Consider the following 26,930-nt stretch of genomic DNA (forward strand, 5'->3'; position numbering starts at 1 on the left):
ATAAAATTACAACTATCCTCCCAAATGCAATACATCGCATACAATTACGACTATCCTCTCAAATACAATACATCGCATACAATTACGACTATCCTCCCAAATGCAATACATCGCATACAATTAAGACTATCCTCCCAATTGCAATACATCGCATACAATTACGACTATCCTCCCAAATGCAATACATCGCATACAATTACGACTAGCCTCCCAAATGCAATGTATCGCATACAATTAAGACTATCCTCCCAAATGCAATACATCGCATACAATTACGACTAGCCTCCCAAATGAAATACATCGCATACAATTACGACTATCCTCCCAAATGCAATACATCGCATACAATTACGACTAGCCTCCCAAATGCAATACATCGCATACAATTACGACTAGCCTCCCAAATGAAATACATCGCATACAATTACGACTATCCTCCCAAATGCAATAAATCGCATACAATTACGACTAGCCTCCCAAATGCAATGTATCGCATACAATTACGACTAGCCTCCCAAATGCAATGTATCGCATACAATTACGACTACTGTAGCCTCCCAATTGAAATAAATCGCATACAATTACGACTAGCCTCCCAAATGAAATACATGGCATACAATTACGACTATCCTCCCAAATGCAATACATCGCATACAATTACGACTATCCTCCCAAATGCAATACATCGCATACAATTACGACTAGCCTCCCAAATGAAATACATCGCATACAATTACGACTATCCTCCCAAATGCAATACATCGCATACAATTACGACTAGCCTCCCAAATGCAATGTATCGCATACAATTATGACTAGCCTCCCAAATGCAATGTATCGCATACAATTACGACTACTGTAGCCTCCCAAATGCAACACATCGCATACAATTACGACTAGCCTCCCAAATGAAATACATCACATACAATTACGACTATCCTCCCAAATGCAATACATCGCATACAATTACGACTAGCCTCCCAAATGCAATGTATCGCATACAATTACGACTAGCCTCCCAAATGCAATGTATCGCATACAATTAAGACTATCCTCCCAAATGCAATACATCGCATACAATTACGACTAGCCTCCCAAATGAAATACATCGCATACAATTACGACTAGCCTCCCAAATGAAATACATCGCATACAATTATGACTATCCTCCCAAATGCAATACATCGCATACAATTACGACTAGCCTCCCAAATACAATGTATCGCATACAATTATGACTACTGTAGCCTCCCAAATGAAATACATCGCATACAATTACGACTAGCCTCCCAAATGAAATAAATCGCATACAATTACGACTATCCTCCCAAATGCAATACATCGCATACAATTACGACTAGCCTCCCAAATGCAATGTATCGCAAACAATTACGACTATCCTCCCAAATGCAATACATCGCATACAATTACGACTAGCCTCCCAAATGCAATACATCGCATACAATTAAGACTCTCCTCCCAAATGCAATACATCGCATAAAATTACGACTAGCCTCCCAAATGAAATACATCGCATACAATTACGACTAGCCTCCCAAATGAAATACATCGCATACAATTACAACTAGCCTCCCAAATGCAACACATCGCATACAATTACTACTAGCCTCCCAAATGCAATGTATCGCATACAATTACGACTATCCTCCCAAATGCAATACATCGCATACAATTACGACTAGCCTCCCAAATGCAATGTATCGCATACAATTACGACTAGCCTCCCAAATGCAATACATTGCATACAATTACGACTAGCCTCCCAAATGCAATACATCGCATACAATTACGACTAGCCTCCCAAATGAAATACATCGCATACAATTACGACTATCCTCCCAAATGCAATATATCGCATACAATTACGACTAGCCTCCCAAATGCAATACATCGCATACAATTACGACTATCCTCCCAAATGCAATACATCGCATACAATTACGACTAGCCTCCCAAATGAAATACATCGCATACAATTACGACTATCCTCCCAAATGCAATACATCGCATACAATTATGACTAGCCTCCCAAATGAAATACATCGCATACAATTACGACTATCCCCCCAAATGCAATACATCGCATACAATTACGACTAGCCTCCCAAATGCAATGTATCGCATACAATTACGACTATCCTCCCAAATGCAATACATCGCATACAATTACGACTAGCCTCCCAAATGCAATGTATCGCATACAATTAAGACTATCCTCCCAAATGCAATACATCGCATACAATTACGACTAGCCTCCCAAATGAAATACATCGCATACAATTACGACTAGCCTCCCAAATGAAATACATCGCATACAATTACGACTATCCTCCCAAATGCAATACATCGCATACAATTACGACTAGCCTCCCAAATGCAATGGTATCGCATACAATTACGACTAGCCTCCCAAATGCAATACATCGCATACAATTACGACTAGCCTCCCAAATGAAATACATCGCATACAATTACGACTAGCCTCCCAAATGCAATACATCGCATACAATTACGACTATCCTCCCAAATGCAATACATCGCATACAATTACGACTAGCCTCCCAAATGCAATGTATCGCATACAATTACGACTATCCTCCCAAATGCAATACATCGCATACAATTACGACTATCCTCCCAAATGAAATACATCGCATACAATTACGACTATCCTCCCAAATGCAATACATCGCATACAATTACGACTATCCTCCCAAATGAAATACATCGCATACAATTACGACTATCCTCCCAAATTCAATACATCGCATACAATTACGACTAGCCTCCCAAATGCAATGTATCGCATACAATTACGACTATCCTCCCAAATGCAATGTATCGCATACAATTACGACTATCCTCCCAAATGCAATGTATCGCATACAATTACGACTAGCCTCCCAAATGCAATTACTTCTTACCTAACTGGAAACCATGTACAATGCTGTCACTCTGCCAGCAGATATCTCCCTCCATATACAGTAATCACTCATTTATCTGCAATTCCCCTAGCCATACAATGGCAATGACCGCTGTATTTTTCAATCAGTACTACTATTCTTCAATCTGCTTATCTTTATTAAAAATAGATAACCTCATAAGGAGGATGAATTACTGTTTTGTTTATCTTGAATTTATGTTTTCAAGCTACTTATTGTGTGAGAGAGAGAGAGAGAGAGAGAGAGAGAGAGAGAGAGAGAGAGAGAGAGAGAGAGAGAGAGAGAGAGTGTGTGTGTGTGTGTGTGTGTGTGTGTGTTACAAGGATTTTCAATGCCTCAAAGACTTTTTAATCCATCCGGGGAGACTCCATTTACTCTTTAGTAAAGCGATTTGGTTTTTCTGATATCCTTAAACTTATTCTTGAACTCGTTCACCATGTTACTGTTTACTACATCCACTGGAAGTCTGTTCCATGTACAGTATTTGCTATTTTGTATGTAAAGAAATTACCACATTGAGTGGTGTTGTATCTTTGCAATTCCAGTTTGTATCCATTACCTCTGGACTGATCTGTGCTAAGCATAAATAGATTGTTGTAATCTACATTTGCTATTCCTTTAAGAATTTTGAATGCACAGAAACGCACGCACACACAGAGAGAGAGAGAGAGAGAGAGAGAGAGAGAGAGAGAGAGAGAGAGAGAGAGAGAGAGAGAGAGAGAGAGAGAGAGAGAGAGAGAGACCTATAAGAACATAACCAAAAACACTCTTGCATCATAGGAATTTTAAAGATCTGATTTCCTTTTACTAATTCTAGGGGGTTGCAACATAAGCAAAGACAACCATTACAAACAAAGTATAGTCATATTCAATCTGAAGCCAAAAATTTATGTTATGTTTCTCACTAGTACAACCGACATGTGAATATTGTTCAATATTAGCTTTCAAAAGTAAAAATCTATGATATGGTATATTACAAACACATGCATTTAAAAGCAATGTATAAAACAAATAAGTAATATTTAAAATCAGCATCGAAGCATTATGTATTTGTGAACAAAATATAAAACTCAACCAATTAAAGGGAGTTTCTTGCTAAAGTTAGGGAACATTGCTAAGTAAATATTAAAAGTAAATGTGTTTGATGAAATGTCTCTTAGTACTGTAATGATTTTCATAACCATTTAAATAAATCAGATTTTAATACATTTACTTCTTTGCAAGAACCTTTTCATAGTTTTTTCTGTACAAATAGCTGTCCATATTTTCAACAGTAGTTGCAAAAGAAACAGTCAGCGGATGCCTGATGAAAGATAATACTTGGCAGTAAACTTTGCAAGCACATTTTGTGAAGACAATAGGAAATAGAATATAAATATTTATTTACTAGTTTTGAATGGCATAAGTACTGTATACAGTAGTAAATAATCGTAAATACGGCATTTAGGTAAGATAGCCTGGTTATGAAACTCGCAAGAATTACCATATACAAACAGGAAGACAGTAACTTTCACCAACATTCGCTTAACCAATAAAAGAAATCTATACGTGTACATCAATGTCCTAAATGCTCACCTCACTGCATATGCACCATCTGGATCATTTGGTATGTCTCAATCAATAGTCATTTTTGTGATCTACCTTTGCTGTGATCTTTAAAGAGCTTAGTGCTTAGATGTCTATTTTTGAGATCTCTCCTCCACTTTTGGATTAGTTTCTTTCACTTTAAAATCTTTTACAGTATCACTATTTTCACACTACGGGAATTTTTACAGAATATCGTGAATTCTGCATTTATAAAGTAAACATCTTCAAGTCAACAGTATTATCACCAAAAGTGATACCCATTGGTAAGGAATTGGCCCAATAATTAGACTGATAGTAGTATTTTTGTTTCCTTACACCTCAGGATTTCCATGTTTTGCAGATGATTTAAATTTTTCCTGACAATTGGTATTTTAAGGAATTAAAGTTTTCTTCAGCTTTTAGTGTTAGGTTTTTGTTTTACTGTACTTTCCCATCAATAACAAAAAGGTCTGTTACCTCTAAGTACACTATTTCACATACAATATTTGTTTAAGTAATTTGTCAGATTGATTTAGTTAATAGCATTTGAGCAGTAAGGGTCCTCCTCCCTACTTCATAAGTCTTGCTGCTTCATAATTAGTTTCCAAAATTCTGAGGTTATTGGTTGAGACATATCTAAAGATCCAGAACATGCATAGTAAGCTTTCCTTCTCCTCTCTGACAGACAAAAGATTGGTGATCCTGGGATCATTATAGAAATGAAGATATAAATACAAAATGGTTAATGTGTTCATTATTATTCCTGTATTTGAGAATAAATCATGTTTCTCTCACACACTCAATGTCATATTCTCTACAATATTTAGACACAGTTATGAACAACTCGTCAACAGTTCATCTGTAAGAAGGTAATCAGACTGGAAATTAACATCCCCAAAAAATTGTGAATAAAGAAATGTAGTGACCGAGAGACTGGTACGTGTACATATCCTACTTACAATCTGCAATACAAATAATACCCGAGTGGTGTTCACGTACATCATATATATGACTGGGTAAACAAACTACTGTATACCAGAGTCAAGATATTAATGACCAACTCATTTTCTTTGATTTAGCAAAACTAAGGCATATAACCCTATTACTCTTAAACTTATAAGTAATTTTAACCACCTGAACTCTTCTATTGACTTGCATTAGTTGTAAAAGTTATTTATCACTGTAGTTTTATACCAATTACAATTTACCAGGATATTTTTCAGAACTCTAAAGCCTCAAAATATGACACCAAAAAAAAGGGTCTATTGACACCATCAAAACATAAATGGACTATTCCAAGAGGAACTTCCAAAGTCCAATATGTTTTCATTGCCAAAGGGAAAATATATTTTCACCTTAAGGAAAAGATCAGAGGCTTACTTAAATTCCTCTACATATTAGGTTACATTATATTTTTCTAAGGCTTGACACAACCTATCTTATATTTAACTCCTATATTCATATGATCACTTAGATCAAGCTTTCTGAACCCTACAACTCTACCAACTACAGTTGTTTATTTATCTGAGGGGATCTCAGTTGTTTGAAATGGAGAGATAAATCTATTAAAATAGGCTAAATTCATGAACCAATCCCATTTGCTAAGCTTTAAAATCCTTAACAGTGTCAATCCTCATCACTGTAGTAAGAATGATGTCACATGTAAGGATCGCAATGTAAGAAAATGCTACTATATTACCTCATATTCTAATAATAAACTGCCAATACTCATGTAACTTCCAGAATTATCTTTGCAAGTAAACACAAGTTAATCTTGGATATTATGGCAAACTAATTCAATAAATCAGGATTTTTGCATTGCTATTAATGAACCTAAAGTTGATGAGAAACAGGTACTGCATTGGTAAAATATTATTATTAGATGATTATCATCAGATTTAGTCATCAACCCAACAAATACATCATCATCACTTTAGTATACAATAGAATAAAATGTTAGGCATTCTGCAGATTGTATTTTCAGAGATAGTATATCTAAATCATAATTCAAGTCAGTTTACACATGCCTTTCATTCAAAACACTGGATGATCTATTTCAGCTACATTTAAGTGGTTTAAGAATGACTACATTTTTAGAAAAGACTTCCAAGCACTGTCTCTAACCACACTCAACACAGACACTTATCCTGCACTTGAAGAACCTAAATACAAGGCACAAAGCATCCTCCTTAAGTAGGAGTACAATTTTAATAACAAACAAAGCATGCACACCTCATACATGCCCATGGAGCAACTACATATGCACAGCAAAGACAAAGCATTGGCAGCACATTCTACCCTGAGCCCACAAAGGTGATAGGTTGTCCAAAAGCTGTGACAGACATGAAATATCACAATGCAAAGTTCAAAATCTTTAAATATTCCTGAAGCCAATATTACTAAACAAAAGACTATAAATGAGATCTATCTCTTTAAAGAAAAATTCAAATCTTTTCAAAAGGATTAGATTTTTTTTCCCATCAATACACTCTGAAAAACATATTCCATAAATATATACTCACTAAAGGCAAAGTGTAACTTTTGGAAACACACAACTCATTTCTAATACATCTAATATCACATATACAAAAAATCCTGTACAAACAAAACCCATATTTCATTATCTTTTTTTTTTTCCATAAAAATCATATCCGTATACAGTATTTATACATTCTAGTTTTTGATATAGAAAAATAACTGCAATCTACAAACCCTAATTCAGAAATGAAAGATACTAACATGAAAATTCTATTGCTCCTAGATATTCACATAAAAACTAGAAGCTTTTGTCCACTTTATAGAGAAAACACTAAAGATTCTAGTAACAAATTTCTATAAGTTCCATCTCAGTAAACTGAAATAAAAGAGCGTTCTTGAAAAAATTTATTCTTGATTAGAAATTCAAGACATTACTGATTTCATTTTACTGAACCTCTTCCAAAAACTTTCAAAAAAAAACTTCCTAGTTATACATTTATCAAATTAAAGAAAAAACATTATGTCCAAAGTAACAAAATTAGTACTTTCAAGGCAATGTGGAATAGTTAAAAGGAAGTAGACTGCAAATTAAATGAGGCAAAGCATTCATAGGCTGAAGGATGATGCCAAACTATCACTTTTCTGTCTATCTGAATTCAAAAGATTTGGTCTGATTGAACCCTATGAGCCCTAGCAATTGTAGTCTTTGTTAAATCATCATACAATAGTAATCACTTACTATTAGCAAGAGAGAAGTAACTCAATTTAATTTCTTTATTTTTGACTCACTAGCCACCATCCTACATCAGTGACTTACAAATAATTGCTTAATTCCATACAACGAACAGAATACATAATTTCTTTGAAAATAGAATCTTTTTCTTAAAAACCTGACTTATAACTAAGCCCTTTTAGTGCCACAATTAATCATGAACACTTCAGTACAAATTCAAAAGACAGACAGCAGATAGCAGACAGCAATACTGCTAAGAGTGCAAGCAGATTCCTTGTATTTCCTGTGACAGTTGGGATTACTACTTGTCATAAAGAGGGCTGGAAGACAGGATATCACACAAGAATAGGTTTTTAATATTTCTTTTTCTTTTAAATAATATTTGTTTAACCACAAACTTATTGCAATGCTTGTCATCAGTACAAATTTCAATTCAAGCTGAAAGGATTGAGATCCTACTGAACAAAGAATTGGGTAATTGACACATAGAATGTACCAGAAGAATCCTTAAGATTGAACTTTATCTTAACAACCCTGATCCCTCAAGGATATAGTTATGTAAGTGTGACATAAATCCTGCTAAGAAAATTCAACTCTGAGAGGTTGAATTGTGTTATAAGGTCCACCTACTGTTTCAAACCAATCCAAGAATGCTGCAAAGTGGAAGACCCAAGCTACCATAGGGTACCACTATAGGTAACAAAACTAAAAAAGGACACCACTTATCCAGTCAGTGATGTAAAGGCAAATAATCCTGGGGAGTCTGTTATGCAAAGCAGTAATGGATGTTGGATAAGTTTTTTTTTTTCATATTTCTGACCATCCTTTGTATTTGGATCTTCTCAGTCTTGCTTTCTCCATCAAAAGGCTCAATACTACACAGTGTTCTAGAAGTTTTATTCCAGCTGTGACCAGACTGTGGAATGATCTTCCTAACCAGGCAGTTGAATTAGACAGTTGAATCAGTGTAACTCCAGAAGTTAAATTTACAGCAAATGTTTTAATGTTAAACAGGCTGACACAAGTCTGTCTCCATAGTTTATATATGACATATATCTTAACATTGTTACTAATCTTAAGATATTTTGTATTCTTTATTCATTACTTCTCATATAGTTTATTTATTTCCTTTCCGCATTAGGCTATTTCTCTCTACTAATACCCTTGGGCTTATAGCATCATGCTTTTCCAACTAGAGTTGCAGCTTAGATAACAATAATAATAATAATAATGATAATAATGATCATAAAATTAATAATAATAATAATAATAACTACAACCACAAAAATAATAATAACAATAATAATAATAAATAGAGGATCTTTAAGTGATGAAAATAAAACCTTACAGTCAAAAACCAGATCCAGACCAACAACCACCTATCCTACTGCTACCAAAGGGGACAAGTGGGCTAAATTTAGGCAGCACAGAGCAATCACCTTCATTCCATCAAGGAATTCAAGTCAAGTAATGTCAGTGTAATCTAAGACCTAAGAAGTGTGGACCTATAGTCTTATGTCCTTTATAGAAAACTATTTCTGTTCCCTTGGAAATGAAAGTATACGGTATTAATCAAATTGATAATCATCTAAAGTACTGCAACAACTGCAAAGTAAGTTCTATGTAGATCTGTATGACTTGAGCATAGCCTAAACAGTGTACTGTATACTGAAAAAGCCTCCAATGCTAAGGTTTAAATAAATAAGCACCGGTTTGTATTTTCAGATCTGTTATCTGTGGAAAGACATTTTCAGTCTACTGTATGTCTATTTCTAGCAATAATATTTGCTTCCAAACTAGCAGTTTCCCGACTACTGTAGTTCTAAAGATTTTGACCATTGCATAGATAATTAGCAAAACTGAGGTCAACTGATGTGAAGCCTAGCTGTATTTCTCAAAAATAAATTGATAAGTCTTGTATACAATCAAGATAAAAAGAAAAACATAAAATTCTTTAAAATAAGACCTTTATAGAAATCTTTACCTATATGCATGTACATGCAAATGGATGTGCATTTTTTGTAAGCAGTGAGCTCAAAAACAAGTCTTAAAAGAAAAACGTAGCAGTATTATAAATAGCTTCAATTCAAAGATAAATACAATACATAGAGGTATAACATCTAAAATTACTGACACTAGCACCACAAGGACAAAACAATTGTATATTAAACTATGTAATATCTGGTGTTCCTCAGGATAGTGTTCTGTGTCCATTACTTATCATGCTATATTGGCCCAGAAAACAAGCTTGTTGCATACGCAGAGGATGCTACTTTCTATATATCAATTCCAGCTGAATCCCTTAACAGAGATATAGTTAAAATTAGTCCATAGCAAAAATTATAAGGCATGAAGTTGAAACCTAACAAAACTCAAAGTATTATTTTAAGAAGATCCAGGACATTGGCTTCTCCACATCCAGATCTCTGCATTAATATTGTTTCTTTAATTACATACACCTTATTCAAAATTTAGGTGTGATTCTTGATTGCAAATTTTTTTTTGAGAAACGTTTAGTCAGTTTCTTCTTTAATTGCAGAGTAAAATGGGTTTTTTGGGCTCAAGCCACGTCATCCTGATGGAAGCTCCCTATTGGCTGCTTTCTAAGGGATATTTGGCTACAGTGACACTCCCAGAAAATTGACCAGAGGTCTCCAGAATTCTAACTATTTCCCCTGTTGGAGCCCTCTGGCTTGTAGCATCCTAATTTTCCAACTAAGGTTGTAGCTTAGCTAGTGCAATACTCTACATTAATAATAATAATAATAATAATAATAATAATAATAATAATAATAATAATAATAATAATAATAAAAATAATAATACTGTAATAATATTCATCCACTAACATGTACTTTAAACTGTAGAGAATTTTATAATTCCTATTTAGTTTTGTGTAAATTTAACTCCTGGAAGTTTCAGGTAGAATGGACAGCAAAGAGAATTTTCTAAAACTTGCAATAAAATACAGTATAACAATTTTCTAAAAGTTATTTGTATTTTTCCTAGCTATACAAAACTGAGTTCTTCAAAATAGGGAACATGTCTCTAGCAGAGCTGGAATGGCTATTGAACTCATTAATGAAGTAGTTAACAACAAGTGGTGAGCGAGGGCGACCAGCACCTGCCACCTCACTTGTCGGAAGCTTTTCAATTTTGATCAACTCATGACTGAAAGGGGTGGTTGAGGTGGAAAGTTTACCTTTAAAGGACTTAGGTTTGTATTCGTTGAAAAAATATAAATTACTTTTAAAATCTATTATTTGTTCCTATGTATATACAAATCTTTTGTCCTTTAAAATAGGGAAGACTCACCGATTGGTGGGTCGAAAGTCCACCTAGAACAGAAACCGACTGGTTTTTTCTTCCCTGGAAATGTCAATCTGCCTGATCCAATATGGGAATGAAGATGACTCCAGCAACTTCCTATCTGTCTATCATAGGGATGAATAGACTGATAAGGCCTGGCTTGTCCAAGAAGATTGATGCGTGGTTAAAGAATATCCTTCCCCAAAGGGAATAGCAGTCTGGAATAATATATCTGGCATATGATGATCAATGGGTAAGTACATATTTCCATAATTCACCATCTTCCCCCTTGCCTAGGAAGGATGGGGGAGATACTTCTCTAGATTCTAAGGAATGGGGCTCAGAAGCGTAGCTTACCATCAAGTCAGATCCAGCAAGTAAAGCCTTGTTCCCAAGAGAGGGCACAGAAAAATAAAAAACTTACTGCTATACGTTATCATTGATAATATGCTTACTGCCCTGTGTGGGAGCTGGGCTGGCTACAAAACTACTTAACCAGCCACTACAGGTCCAAGCACAAAGGTGTCGAGAGATTTGTGGGTGTATTCTCGTAGATAAAAGCTATGAATGTCTGATGTTACCAGCATTCAACACCTGGCTAACAGCAAAATTTCTTTTGAAGGCAAGTGAACAGCCTATAACCCCAGACTTTATGACCGATTTTAGTTGGTACCTCGATCCTCTCACTGGTGGAGACATATGCATCACCTCATAAACCCAGAGAGAGATCATATCCTTGACACCTCTTTTTTGGTCCTGTCAGTGCTATGGAAAAGTCATTAGTACTCAGGCTTGAGGTGTTGAGTCCTCTTCAGATAGCATTGCAGAGCCCTCACGGAACACAAAAGCTCCTCCTCTCAATCATCACAAGACCCCTCAGCGTGAATGACTAAGGTAGAGAGACCGTGCAACTTGCCTACTCTCTTTGCCTATGCTAAGGCTCGCAAAAAACAATCTTGAGAGTCAGATCCCTGACTGACGACCTTCTCTAAAGCTCAAACTGGCACGTGTATGAACCTTGAAAACCAGGGTCATGTTCCAATTTGGGGGCTTCAGGTCCCAGTGAGGGCAAGACTGCACAAAGCTCCTCATGAGCATAGACATCTGTGAGGAGGTCTGTATCCTTCAGTCAAAAGATTATGCTCAAGGGTAAACAGTAGCCATAGAGAGCAGCAACTGAGATGCTTCTCTTGTTTAGGGAAGAAGAGGAAATCCCCAATCTGTGCTAGAGATGTTCCCACCATTGAATCCCTTCTACAAAGCCAATCGCCGAAAATGGCCCTCTATCACTGGTAGACACCTTTAGAGGACAATTGCAGGTACCCCAACATCTCCTGCAATGCCTCATGAAAAGCCTTTCGCTCATAGAGATGCTGGATAGTCCCCAACAGTGAAGTTCCAGTAATTTCACAGATTGGTACCTCTGAAGGTGCAGCTGACAGACAAGTGCATATGCTTCTCTTGTTTAGGGAAGAAGAGGAAATCCCCAATCTGTGCTAGGGATGTTCCCACCATTGAATCCCTTCTACGAAGCCAATCGCCGAAGATGGCCCTCTGTCACTGGTAGACACCTTTAGAGGACAATTGCAGGTACCCCAACATCTCCTGCAGTGCCTCATGAAAAGCCTTTCACTCAGAGGAGATGCTGAATAGTCCCCGACAGTGAAGTTCCAGTAATTTCACAGATTGGTACCTTTGAAGGTGCAGCTGACAGAGAAGTACAGATCATTGAGGCAGTTCTCTCTGGACATTGACTAGTAATGCTAATAGATCGAGATACTTCTCAGCATGTGGCCATCTGGGAGCTACCAGGCTTAATAGAGAAAAGGCATATACAATACATCCATGTGATCCAAGGGGTGTTAGAAGGCAGCATCAAACTTGAACCATGGGCCTGGAATGGAAGTGCAAAACATAGCGAGCTTCCTTCTTAGCTGCGGAGTAAATAGATAGATCCCAAGAAAACCCCACAGAGCCAGAAGCCTCTCTGCTACACAGAGATGAAGGGAATATTCTTACCTTACAACCTGGCCCTGGCAACTGAGTGTCTGCTAGCCCGGAATGTACCTGGCTGACAACTCTATAGCATGGAATGCTGCTCCAATATGCAACCGCATCATCAGCTGGCAGAGAAAGAGGTGCAAAACTATGGGCCCTTGCTTGTTAGCATAAACCACTCAGGTGCAACAACACTACCAATTGCCCCCTTTAACTTCCTTGGAATGCTTGTAGCACTAGAAAGGCAGCTTGCATTTCCAGGACATTTATGTGCAGATGCTCTTCTTCTGACCACATCTCTGGGATGACCAGGTCGTTAAGGTGTGCGCCTTGCACCTACTTCTAGGAATCTGAAAACAGTTGCATGTCCTGAAGAGGAGAGGCAAACAAGATTCCCCTGGTGAAGCTCTACTCATTCAGTAAGATCATTCCAAGCTTCCTGTCCCACTGGAACAGGAATGAACGAGAGATCCCTGAAACTGACCAGGATCTTTCGAACACCATTGAAGGGATCTCTGATGGAGGCACCCATGATGAACAAGTTTCTACAGTGAGGAAGGGCTGAGAACACGGCCAACGCCAAGCTAGGATTTCTGACTTCGAGAGAGAATGGTCACACTACCTCCTTGAGCTTACTTATGTAATCATCTGACAGATAGATTCTTTGTGCAGACATGACTATCAGCATGGCTAAGTACTTCAACCTCTGCTTGGGTATGAGAATCAACTTTTCCCAGTTTATAACAATCTCCCGATAGTGACAAAGCAAGAAATCAATTTTTAATCCTATAGCAACTACCCCACAAAGAAGGCTATAATCTGCCGATCATCACAATACATTCACAGACCTATCCCATGCCAGCGGGCCCAAACGGCTACCAAGAGGAACATCTGCCATTATACAGTCCAAAGCACAAAGCCTTGAACTTATACACTATACCGTAGAGGGAGAAGCAGAGGTACCACCTAAAGGACTACTGCATGGATACTTGAAAATATGCATCCTTCAGGTCAACTGAAAGCTTAAGTCTCCCTCTCTGATGTAACTTGTCACAAAACGTAGTTTCCGTCCAGAACATTGTTTGACACACAAAGTCCTTCAGAGAGAAGTTGATCACCAGCCTTCAGTCCCCAGTTAACTTCTCTACTAGAAAGTCGACTGTAGAAGCCCAGGAACTTGTTTTGAACGACTTAAATGCATTTCTTTCCAGCATCCCTTCTAAATCTGTCTGCAAAGACAGAGTTTTCAGTAATGTTTGAGAACTGATGAAAATTATTGGTAAGTGAGAGGGGGGGAAGGACAACAGACCTGAAAGGTTCATGTATCCCTCTCCCTCCATTCTTCTCCCCTGCCCACTTCTTAGAGAACCAGGTTGGGTGGCTCGAAAGGGCTGTGCACGCATGGGCTCCTTTTGGAAAGAACTCACAGGCAGTCCTAATAAAGGTCTAAGAAAAGCCCTGGGACCGTTTCTTGCACTTAATTACACAGGCATGGTCAAATACTAGGGTTTGGCCACAGCTATCTTTGAAGGGCTAGAGTTCCTGAAGGAAACTGTGCTGGATCAGGGACTCCAGGAAAGCAGTTCTCTACTTCTCCACTGCCGCCTGCACGTGACTCTTTAAAAGGAGAGATGTGGCTGTCTACGCTGAAAAGCTCCAAAGCAATAGAACTACCTCTAAGCCCTCTTGTTTTGAGAATTGGGAGAAAAAGGCATTCCTCCTTTTCAAAATGGAGTTGGCCCACAAGTTTGCTGATTGATGTGGTAGGAAGCTCACTGCCTTCCCAGAAAACAGCACAAGACTCTTGTATTTCTCCAAAGACTCCAAGGGTCATAAACCCATTGACTTGAGAAAATACAGTACGTCACTACACCTGACCACCGGAGGGAGGTCATGGCAGTTTATCTCATGGCCACAGACTCGAGGCAGAGAGGGGGGCAGTTCCTTCTACCTTGAATCTCTTCAAGGAGTCTACCCCGTCGTCAGTGTACACACCAATGAGCTAACCCAAAGAGGTGATGATGCAGCCAGCTATAGTGTATAAAATCTTCTCTACCTCGAGATGGGGGAGGGGAGCAAGCTCTTGTTTGACCGGTTGGATGTAAGGGCCACCGAAGTGCTGATCAACGACCGGGGTTCTTACTGTAGGTGGAGCCAAGGTCATTATTATTACTAAAATTATTTGTAAAATTACTCCCTTATGTGAGAACATTCACAAAGAAACATTCCAAACTTGGAATTGTCTGTCTCTGTCAGCTATGGTACAAGGTCCGGTGTCCTAGGAGCAGAAAAATACCAAGTACCCTTATACCCAGCTGGGGTAGAGGGTGAAGTAGGTTGCACTCGAAAAACATTCCCCCACACAAATATGATCGCTCTGTCCTTAAAACAGAAACAGCAACTTAATCAGGGGCTGAAGAAGGCCCAGGCCGGCCAAAAACAGCGCAGGAAATATCCATGGCACCGATCATGGCAGAGATGGAAGGAGTTGCTTGTATTATTCCCTCTGCTGATAGGGGAATTGCGATGTGACGGACACAGCCTCAATTTGTTTTACAAAAGTATTATGACTTGAGGGAGGAGCAGGAATCCACCATTAAGTTAGAAAGGAAGATGGATGGTGCCAAAGCTCTTTCACCAACCTGGAAACAAGAGTGTATGAGGCCATACACACCTGTCAAGCCTGACTACCGGGAAAGCCTGAGCCACAGACCCGGGGGACAAAACACGATGCCATGGCTCCAGGGCCTCAAATGTCGTCCACCTCCACCCATCCCCGATAGATACTGTAGGTGGTGTTAAATGGAGCCCTTTTCTTATAAATATGTATAGCCTTCCTGGACTTCTTTGACTCTTCCTCTAATTCTTAGAAGAAGCGTCAGAATCTGAGTTGGATGTTGAAGAGGAAGATGAGGAAGAATAGCTGGAAGAGGAAGATGAATGCACAAATATTTTTCTCTTTCCAATCCTCCCTTCAGGCCATGCAAGCAGAGGAGTCAAGGTCTGAGTGACCATTAATGACAACGTACACCCGAGGGGAGGTTACTCCAAAGGAACCACTAACCACTACACTGCGGAAAATTGCCTCATGGAAAGGGGGTAGGCACAATCACTGGGGCTTACAACACAGACACAGGTGCTGAGGTCACAGGCACCTAGGGAGTGGGGCTACAGACACTAGAGGTAAAGGTGGCATACACAATGATTACCGGGTCAGGTGTGATGCCGGGAGTGACACACTTTCAGCCTCGGAGCAGACTTAAGCCCAAATTAGACGTGGCACATACAGGTGCCATACTTCTTGCCAGCTTTGCCACTGGTGTCACAGGATGAGCCGTTACAGTCTTTTAGAGCTTGGAGGAGGCACCACCACAGACACATCACTGGGTCACCAACACTGGGGACACATCTATCATGCATTTCAACACCGGCACTAAGGACACTGGGGGAGAGGTAGCATTCACTACCAGCTTCCTCAACAAGAATGTAAAGGGCCTACCTGAAAGACCTTAAGAGGCCCAAGCCTTCCTTAGGTCAAACTTGTAAGCAATGGTCTGTACGCCAATGGAAGAAGTGTCTCCAAATTCCAATGGGGTGCAGTGATCACTGGAAAAGCTCCACATGCCACTAGAACCTGAAAAGCCCACCAACGTAGATTCCAGGGCTCCTTACTCCTGCCGCATACTCCCCGGGGACCAAGCCAGGGGTGTATGTCTAGAAGCAGTGGCAGCAGTCTCTCTCAATGCGAGAACAGAAAGTCGAAAGACCATACTTTTGGGCATTGCCAAGAATGAAACAGTACATCCATATTCGTTACGGCCAAAGACAAAAATGAAGAGCGTCGGAACGGATGGGGGGGCAAGACTACTAGCCCGCGCTCACCACCTGTCAACTACCTCATTAACGAATTTGACAACCATTTCAGCTCTGTTGAAGACATGATCCTTAATTCAAAGAACAAAAGGTTTGTATATGCATAGAAATATATCACATGAGCATTGATCACTTTATTCAAACTCTTGTTAAACTGACTGGTAGTGGTACTATTTGCAACAGAAGTTAGCAGACTGTTCCAAAATTAGTCTATTTTATATGCAAAGAAGTTCCTATAATGACTGGTGTTGAACCATTTTAATTCCAATTCCCATCAACTGGATCTAGTTTAGTCACTCCATAATACAAGAGAAATTCTGGTAGTCTATGATACTCAAACCTCTGAGTAACTTCAATGTTTATATCATCTGAGCAAACAAAAGAAAAATGTACTATATGCCGAAATACAATAAAAAGATATATAAAAGAATGTTGATTAAGCAGGATGCTACTAATTATAGCAAGCAAAGTTTAAAGTTAGCAGAAATTGAACGAATATCTATAAAAATTATACCACTTTGAATAAAAATGAACAATTTAGCCAATTACCGAGATGCAAAACAAGAAGGTAACCTTAATACAATCTGTCATGTCTAGCTAATTCTTAGACTGGATACGCAAAAAAAAGCAGGTACAAGGCATTGCAAGAAATATATACATTCCCAGAATTATAGAACACAAAAATTAAATAAATTCTGAGATCTATCAAAGTAGGAAGCAAAAATAAAAGGAAGGATCCTCACAGCAGCTGCAAACCTACGGAATTTATTCATCCATGAGCACCAATAAACTATTAACACTGGCTTCTTTCTTTGAACTTGAAACTGAAATATCTTGGACTATTTGTGGCACAAAAAAAAAAAGATACCGTATCTATTAGTAATGGGCTTGAAGTGAAATGAAAAATGCTAAGGGAGACCTATAAAATCTTTAAATGGTTGAAAGTGATGGAAGAAAATGAATTTTCCATATATGTAAAAATATGAGCTATTACTACCTTGTTAGTGACTATTCACATACACCGTATTTGACGGCCTATAAGACGCACCCTCATTTCAGCAGGTCAGATTCAGGAAAACTGTTTTAAGTGTATTCAAACATATATTGTTGAAGTCTAGCTGAATATTGCACAAGCAGAAACATATACTGAAAAATCCAAAATGAATTAAATAGACCATTTTATATCATGCTTTTGCTAAACACGCAACATAAAACCGAAAGCATTGCTTTGCTTTTTTTTTTCATCACTAATCATAATGAACAAACAAACGCATTTACACATCAGTGTATAAGTTAGCTTTTGCAGCAACAGATATCTTACCAAGTTTTGGTTATGAAATCATAATGTTAATAATATTGATTTGCTTACTTTATCCTTAGTAATTAAAAATAAATTAAATAAGAGTGATTCTATATTAAAAATTCCTAATAAATACTGCCTAGAACAGGAAATGTTGTTTTGTTTACGTTTCATCGCTGATCATAATGAACAAACAAATGCACTTACACATTCAAGCAATAACAAACAATACTAAGAGCTTTTAGTAAAAATGTTATTACAAATATTTTACTTGCCATATCCCTAAATATTTCTACACTTCGCATAACAGAAAAGCTATTTTGTTTGTGTTTAGTCAACAATAACAAAGTACCGCTAATGACAGCATGGTGTGACAGAGAAGATGGTGCTTGATTAGAGAAAGAGCGAGAATAATTCAAATCATTGTGGATTTTTAATGAAAATTAAATATGCTAATCTAAATTTGATTACTACCATTATTTACAATACCATAAAAATAATCGAAGGCTAAAGAAAAAGAAAGTTAAAAGATTGCTGAAAACGCAACCATAACTCGATGTTTAAATTTGATCAGCTGATGTTTATAAACAAAAGTCAAAGCATTTTCAGTTTTAATTGCTTTCATTTTAACGAATTCATTTTTAAAGCACCGGTGATAATACATAAGGATGCATGGAGTATAGTATAAGTAAAAGTACCTAGGGCAAGCCTAGTTACATTAGCCTAAGCCTACGGCAAGTTTCAAACTTTACCTACAATGTATAAGACGCAGGGAGATGTTTTAGCAAAAATTTTGGGAAAAAAGTGTGTCCTCTAGGCTGTCAAATACGGTAAGTATCACAGAGCCGTATAGTATATCACTGTAACATAACTAAAGTAATAACTTTCCATTCAACAAGAGTAATTTATATGGACTATGAATAAAAATAGCTATGATCATAAAGGGTAATTTACAAAAAAAAAAAAAAAAAAAACAATATGGGCATACAACACAAGTATATTCTGTTCTATGCAAAAAAAGAAAAATCCCTTTTCCCACCACAATCATCTACTTCTATCATTTGACACTTGTTACTTAATATAAACTTAAAACCTATAGATTTTAAGTTCCATTAATTAAGTAAATACATAAACTAAAGACTGACAAGAGTTTTAAAACCTATAATTTCAATGAAGTTTGAATAGTACTCTCCAGTGCCCTATTCTGCTTAATGATAAACAGAACAGAAAAACTAATTTAAGTAAAATTCTAAAATTATTTTCTACCCCTATTAGTTGCAGCTACATTAAAAAGCACTTTGAGGTATGCCAAAAATCTAAGCTAAACTCCTTTTTTAATCCTGTAAGATGGACATTTTGAAATTTTTTTTTCCCCAAAAACATTGTGTTACGGACTAGTTCTACCATATTCAAGGTACCACCATATCTAAGGTAAAAAAGCAAATTAAGGTTATCAAGAGAAAAATAATTAGGTAACTGAACTAAAATCCTTAAATATTATCCATACCATCATAAAATTTTAATAGGAAATATAGATAAATCAAAATGCAAGACACTGTAAAATGCTGGATGCAACGATACCTATGAGAAACAAAAGTCAAATAAGACATTTGATCAACTTAATTCTGAAATTCACTTAGCTGAAAAATGCTGAAGCATTTGTCAATTACATATACTCTCTCATCTTGGCAATTACTCGATATTTCTATTGCAGGTGAATTTAGGCCCACCTAATTAATGTAGTACTAAATTAAAGATTAAAATGCAACATAAATGAAGCGCTTTTGGTTAGTATACTTAAAAACTCCTCTCAAAGGTTTTGAAATCAACTACCACAAACCTTCAATTCCAAGTACTTTTCACATGGAATAAAAATTCCATATACTTTTTCAGGACATAAGACAAAGAGCAATAAAAAAATACAATATATGCATTTAAAGTTGGCTATATGGAAGTGCAATTTTCATTCATCTCGATAAGTACAAGAGTAAGCATAAAAAGATATATACATAACTGATAATGCATTTATAATGTTATCACAAATGAAACTGTTGATAAAGATTGCTAACAATTCTACTTTTCCATGCCTAAAATGGGTTTAGCAGTATGTAATCAAAATTTGGCAGCCAATGCAGTATTTACAATTAAAGCAAATTATTCATCCCCTTTTATCCTTACCTGAAAACCTAAGATGCTCTCTTCTTTTTTTACTCTACATTATGAAATTCAATACCAAGAGCAAGATAAGCAACATCTTTGCTCATACCCATGTGCATCACTTTGAAACTATAGTGCTGTACGTAATGAACCTACCATAAACAAACAAAAAATCTACGATTACCTGAAAACAGGACAGTAACTTACTCTCTCTGCGCTGTTATCTCACGAAGCGGTGATGGAGAATGGGTTGCACCTGCTGAAGCCCCCCCTAAATCATAGTGCAGCTTAACAAGAGTCACCGCCGAGCCTAAACCTCGCACAACAATACCAGTTTCACCCTCAAGGTCGAAACACTGTCGGTACCTATGAATTATGTCCAATTTCAAAATGCATAAAATTACAAAAATAACAATGTTCATAGAAATGTCCTAGTAATGAATAAGCTGACTTTCTGCTGTATTAGCAAATAAGTTTTGACAAAGGAAAAAAATGTTTGGGGAGAAGCAATGTAGTAGTCCCCTTGTTCTTTCCATTAAAGGCTAGAACAAGGAATCCAATACAACAGGATATACCTTAGAAAATCTGTTTTCCTTGCCCGAGAGCCAGTGTATCAGCATGCAAGGCACAGACACAGTGTGTATGAGATACCCAAGGGCTCAGGCTCTATTGAACCTGTCATAGTACCTCCAATACTGAAGCTGTCTGCTGACTGACAACACATCACACACCAAGATGCATTACTGATACTGAAAACAATGCTTACCAGGGGCTTTGGTTTTAATTCCGCTACCATCTTTTCAGTCCAGGTGAATGTCTTAGTTATGCACCATTTCTCTTCATGAGTCTTAGGACTCTAAATTCATGAAAGATACAGGGTAAATATTATTATCATGCATCAGAAACTTAGAGCCTTACTAAAGGCTAGTTTATAACTCAAAAAGCTAGGAAAAGAATAATGATAGGAATATTAAGAAAGAGAAAAAACCATCATAGACACGAGAGCAAACTAAAGTAGAGGATAATGTAACAAAATGTAAGAAAAAGAACTGGACATGGACAAGACATATAATGAGAATGGCAGATGGACATTGAGACTAACAGAAGGGTCCTTAGAGCTTGCAAAACGAAGCAGGGGAAGGAAGAGAAGACAATGGATTGACAAGCTAAGAAAAAAACCATAAACAGATGTAGGTGGAAGGACATGTGTGAGGCACCTGTCCTGCAGTGGACTAGTGGTGATAGATAGATAGATAGATAAATAGATAAATAGATAGATTGATAGATAGATAGATATATACTGTATATGTATATGTATATATATATATATATATATATATATATATATATATATATATATATATATATATATATATATATATATATATATATATATATATATATATATATATATATATATATATATATATATATATATATATATATATATATATATATATATATATATATATATATATATATATATATATATATATATATATATATATATATATATATATATATATATATATATATATATATATATATATATATATATATATATATATATATATATATATATATATATATATATATATATATATATATATATATATATATATATATATATATATATATATATATATATATATATATATATATATATATATATATATATATATATATATATATATATATATATATATATATATATATATATATATATATATATATATATATATATATATATATATATATATATATATATATATATATATATATATATATATATATATATATATATATATATATATATATATATATATATATATATATATATATATATATATATATATATATATATATATATATATATATATATATATATATATATATATATATATATATATATATATATATATATATATATTATATATATATATATATATATATATATATATATATATATATATATATATATATATATAATATATATATATATATATATATATATATATATATATATATATATATATATATATATATATATATATATATATATATATATATATATATATATATATATATATATATATATATATATATATATATATATATATATATATATATATATATATATATATATATATATATATATATATATATATATATATATATATATATATATATATATATATATATATATATATATATATATATATATATATATATATATATATATATATATATAATATATATATATATATATATATATATATATATATATATATATATATATATATATATATATATATATATATATATATATATATATATATATATATATATATATATATATATATATATATATATATATATATATATATATATATATATATATATATATATATATATATATATATATATATATATATATATATATATATATATATATATATATATATATATATATATATATATATATATATATATATATATATATATATATATATATATATATATATATATATATATATATATATATATATATATATATATATATATATATATATATATATATATATATATATATATATATATATATATATATATATATATATATATATATATATATATATATATATATATATATATATATATATAATATATATATATATATATATATATATATATATATATATATATATATATATATATATAAACCATGTTAGCTAAAACTAAATTTTCTTATAATGAACTATCTACTTCATATGTATACAGCTAAATATAAGCTGTACTAAAATCAAAACTTTATAAAAAAATAGTAAAGGTTAGGCTATCTAATTCATATGATGTTGAATCTAAACCCATATTGTGTAACAAAATAATAAATACTCTATCATAAAATGACATTTTAATTATAAAATAAATTTTTGAATATACTTACCCGGTGAATATATAAAAGCTGCTACTCAGAGGCTCGACAGAAAACACACTCTAAAACTCGCGAGCGATCGCTATGAAGGTTGCGGGTGTGCCCACCAGCGCCACTATCGGCCAGATACCACTCTTCCATGTAAACAAACCCTTCAATTCTTCTCGTCCCGCTGCGTCTCTATTGGGGAGGAAGGGAGGGCCTTTAATTTATATATTCACCGGGTAAGTATATTCAAAAATTTATTTTATAATTAAAATATCATTTTTAAATATTTAACTTAGCCGGTGAATATATAATAGCTGATTCACACCCAAGGCGGTGGGTAGAGACCAGAGTTAATTAAGTTTACAGCGTATAAGCTAAGAGTTTTTGACAGTTATCAATATAACAAAATCAAAATATATAGGTACCTGGTAAGGAAGTTGACTTAGACGATTACTCTGCCTTATAAGTCTGTCTTCCTCACGAAGCCCAGCGATCCTCTTAGGATGCTGAAAGACTCCCAGGAGCTGAAGTATTAAGGGCTGCAACCCATACAACAGGACCTCATCAAACCCCTAATCTGTGCGCTCTCAAGAAATGACTTTGACCACCCGCCAAATCAACCAGGATGCGAAAGGCTTCTTAGCCTTCCGTACAACCCAAAAAACAATATTAAAAACATTTCAAGAGACAGATTAAAAAGGATATTGGAATTAGGGTAATGTAGTGGTAGAATCCTCACCCACTACTGCACTCGCTGCAACGAATGGACCCAGTGTGTAGCAGTCCTCGTAAAGAGTCTGGACATCTTTTAAGTAAAATGACGCGAACACTGACTTGCTTCTCCAAAAAGTCGCGTCCATAATACTTTGCAGAGATTTATTTTGCTTGAAGGCCACGGAGGTTGCTATATCTCTAACTTCGTGCGTCTTAACCTTAAGCAAACATCGGTCTTTCTCATTCAAGTGAGAATGAGCTTCTCGTATTAAAAAAATCTGATAAAATATGACAAAGCATTCTTTGACATAGGCAATGAAGGTTTCTTAACTGAGCACCATAATGCCTCAGATTTACCTCGTAATGACTTAGTACGAGCCAAATAGAACTTAAGAGCTCTAACAGGACATAATACTCTTTCCAGTTCGTTGCCTACGATCTCTGATAAGCAAGGAATATCAAAAGATTTAGGCCAAGGACGAGAAGGCAGTTCATTTTTGACCAGGAAACCAAGTTGAAGTGAACAAGTGGCTTTTTTCTGTAGAAAAGCCGATGTTCTTACTGAAGGCATGAAGTACACTGAACCTTTTAGCCGAAGCCAAGCACACTAGGAAAAGTGTCTTGAGGGCGAGATCCTTCAGGGAGGCTGAATGTAATGGCTCAAACCTGTCTGACATGAGGAACCTTAGGACCACGTCTAAGTTCCATCCAGGAGTTGCCAAACGACGTTCCTTAGAGGTCTCGAAAGACTTAAGGAGATCTTGGAGATCTTTATTGTTGGAAAGATCTAAGCCTCTATGTCGAAAGACCGAAGCCAACATGCTCCTGTAGCCCTTAATCGTTGGAGCTGAAAGGGAGCGAACCTTTCTCAGATGTAAAAGAAAATCTGCGATTTGGGCTACAGAGGTACTGGACGAGGACACAGATGCTGACTTGCACCAGTCTCGAAAGACTTCTCACTTCGACTGGTATACTCTAATGGTAGAAGCTCTCCTAGCTCTTGCAATCGCACTGGCTGCCTCCTTCGAAAAGCCTCGAGCTCTTGAGAGTCTTTCGATAGTCTGAAGGAAGTCAGACGAAGAGCGGGGAGGCTTTGATGGACATTCTTTACGTGGGGCTGACGTAACAGATCTACCCTTAGAGGAAGACTTCTTGGAAAGTCTACCAGCCATTGAAGTACCTCGGTGAACCACTCTCTCGCGGGCCAGAGGGTAGCAACCAACGTCAACCTTGTCCCTTCGTGAGAGGCGAACTTCTGCAGTACCTTGTTGACTATCTTGAATGGTGGGAATGCATATAAGTCCAGAAAAGACCAATCCAGTAGAAACGCGTCTATGTAGATTGCTTCTGTATCTAGGACTGGAGAGCAATAGATTGGTAACCTTTTGGTCAACGAGGAGGCAAAGAGGTCTATGGTGGGTTGACCCCAAGTAGCCCAAAGACTCTTGCCCACGTCCTTGTGGAGGGTCCATTCCGTGGGTATCACCTGACCCCTCCGACTGAGACAGTCTGCCAAGACGTTCAAGTCCCCCTGGATGAATCTCGTCAACAGGGAGATGCCTCAAATTCTTGACCATAAGAGAAGGTCCCTTGCGATCTCGAGCAGCGTGAAGGAGTGTGTGCCTCCTTGCTTGGAGATGTACGCCAAAGCTGTGGTGTTGTCTGAGTTGACCTCTACCACTTAGTTTCGAAGAAGCTTTCGAATATCATCAAGGCCAAGTGGACTGCTAATAGCTCCTTGCCGTTGATGTGCATGCTCTTCCGACTTTAGGTCCACAGACCCGAGCATTCCCGACCGTCCAGGGTCGCAACCCCAACCCAAATCCGACGCGTCGGAGAACAACGCGTGGTTTGGGTTCTTGACTGCTAGGGATAGTCCCTCTCTCAGACTGATATTGCTGTCCCACCATTTAGGGCATGCCTTCACTGGTTCGGAGACTGGGAATGATACCGTCTCTAACGTCTTGTCCTAGATCTAGTGAGAGGCTAGATGGAACCGGAGAGGCAGAAGGTGTAGTCTCCCTAGTGAGACAAACTGCTCCAGGGATGAGAGAGTCCCTACGAGACTGTTCCAACTCCTGACTGAACAAACGTTATCTTTTCAGCATTAGTTGGACTTCGAGCAGGGCTTGTTCTAATCGGTGGCAGACGGAAAAGCCCGAAAAAAAAAACTGGACTGCGAATCTCCATCCCCAAATATAAAATAATCTGGGATGGGATCAGTAGGGACTTTTAGGTTGACCAAAAGTCCCAACTCCCTGGCCAGACTCAACATCCAATGTAGATCCTGCAGACAGCGAAGACTGGACGATGCTCTGAGAAGCCAGTCGTCCAAGAACAGGGAGGCTCGGATCCCCAATAAATGGAGGGATTTTGCCACATTCCTCATGAGCCTTGTAAACACGAGAGGAGCAGGACTGAGGCCAAAGCACAGGGCTCGAAACTGGTACCCCACATTCCTGTAAACAAACCTCAGAAACGATTGGGAATCCGGGTGTATAGGAATGTGGAAGTATGCCTCCTGAAGGTCGAGAAAGACCATCCAGCCGCCTTCCATTAAAGCTGTCAAGACACCCTGGTAGACTTCATCGTGAAGTTTGTCTTGACATTGAACACATTGAGCGCACTTGCCTCTTACGTACTCCTGCAGTGAAACATGGCTGCCAGATCATTGGAGGCATCCCTGAGGAACTTGTTCCTGCAGAGAACGTGGCTGTCAGATCATTGGAGCCATCCCTGAAAGCCTTGTTTATGCATGACATAATTGTACAGCAAAACTTCAAACGCTCGAAAAAAGACTCCTAACAGGAGATGGTCTAGCTCTGAAGTCGACCATAAAATCTAGGAGCGTCTCATGGCCAGGCGCCAGGGAGAGTCTATGAGTGTCATATCAGACTCTCGCTCTATAAGCCAGCT

The 26,930-nt window shown here is 36.4% G+C and overlaps 1 protein-coding gene across 2 annotated transcripts in view; it reads right to left on the reverse strand.

Moving 5' to 3' along the window:
- Positions 1–26,930, reverse strand: part of LOC137641604 (C2 domain-containing protein 5) — a 202,801-nt gene that overhangs the window by 144,409 nt on the left and 31,462 nt on the right. For both annotated transcript variants that reach the window (XM_068374324.1, XM_068374323.1), the window contains exon 6: positions 20,585–20,743. In XM_068374324.1, the coding sequence (XP_068230425.1) occupies positions 20,585–20,743 (159 nt within the window). The remainder of the gene's footprint in view (positions 1–20,584; positions 20,744–26,930) is intronic.

This window comes from Palaemon carinicauda, chromosome 5 (assembly GCF_036898095.1).
Source record: "Palaemon carinicauda isolate YSFRI2023 chromosome 5, ASM3689809v2, whole genome shotgun sequence".
NCBI classification, from domain to species: domain Eukaryota; kingdom Metazoa; phylum Arthropoda; class Malacostraca; order Decapoda; family Palaemonidae; genus Palaemon; species Palaemon carinicauda.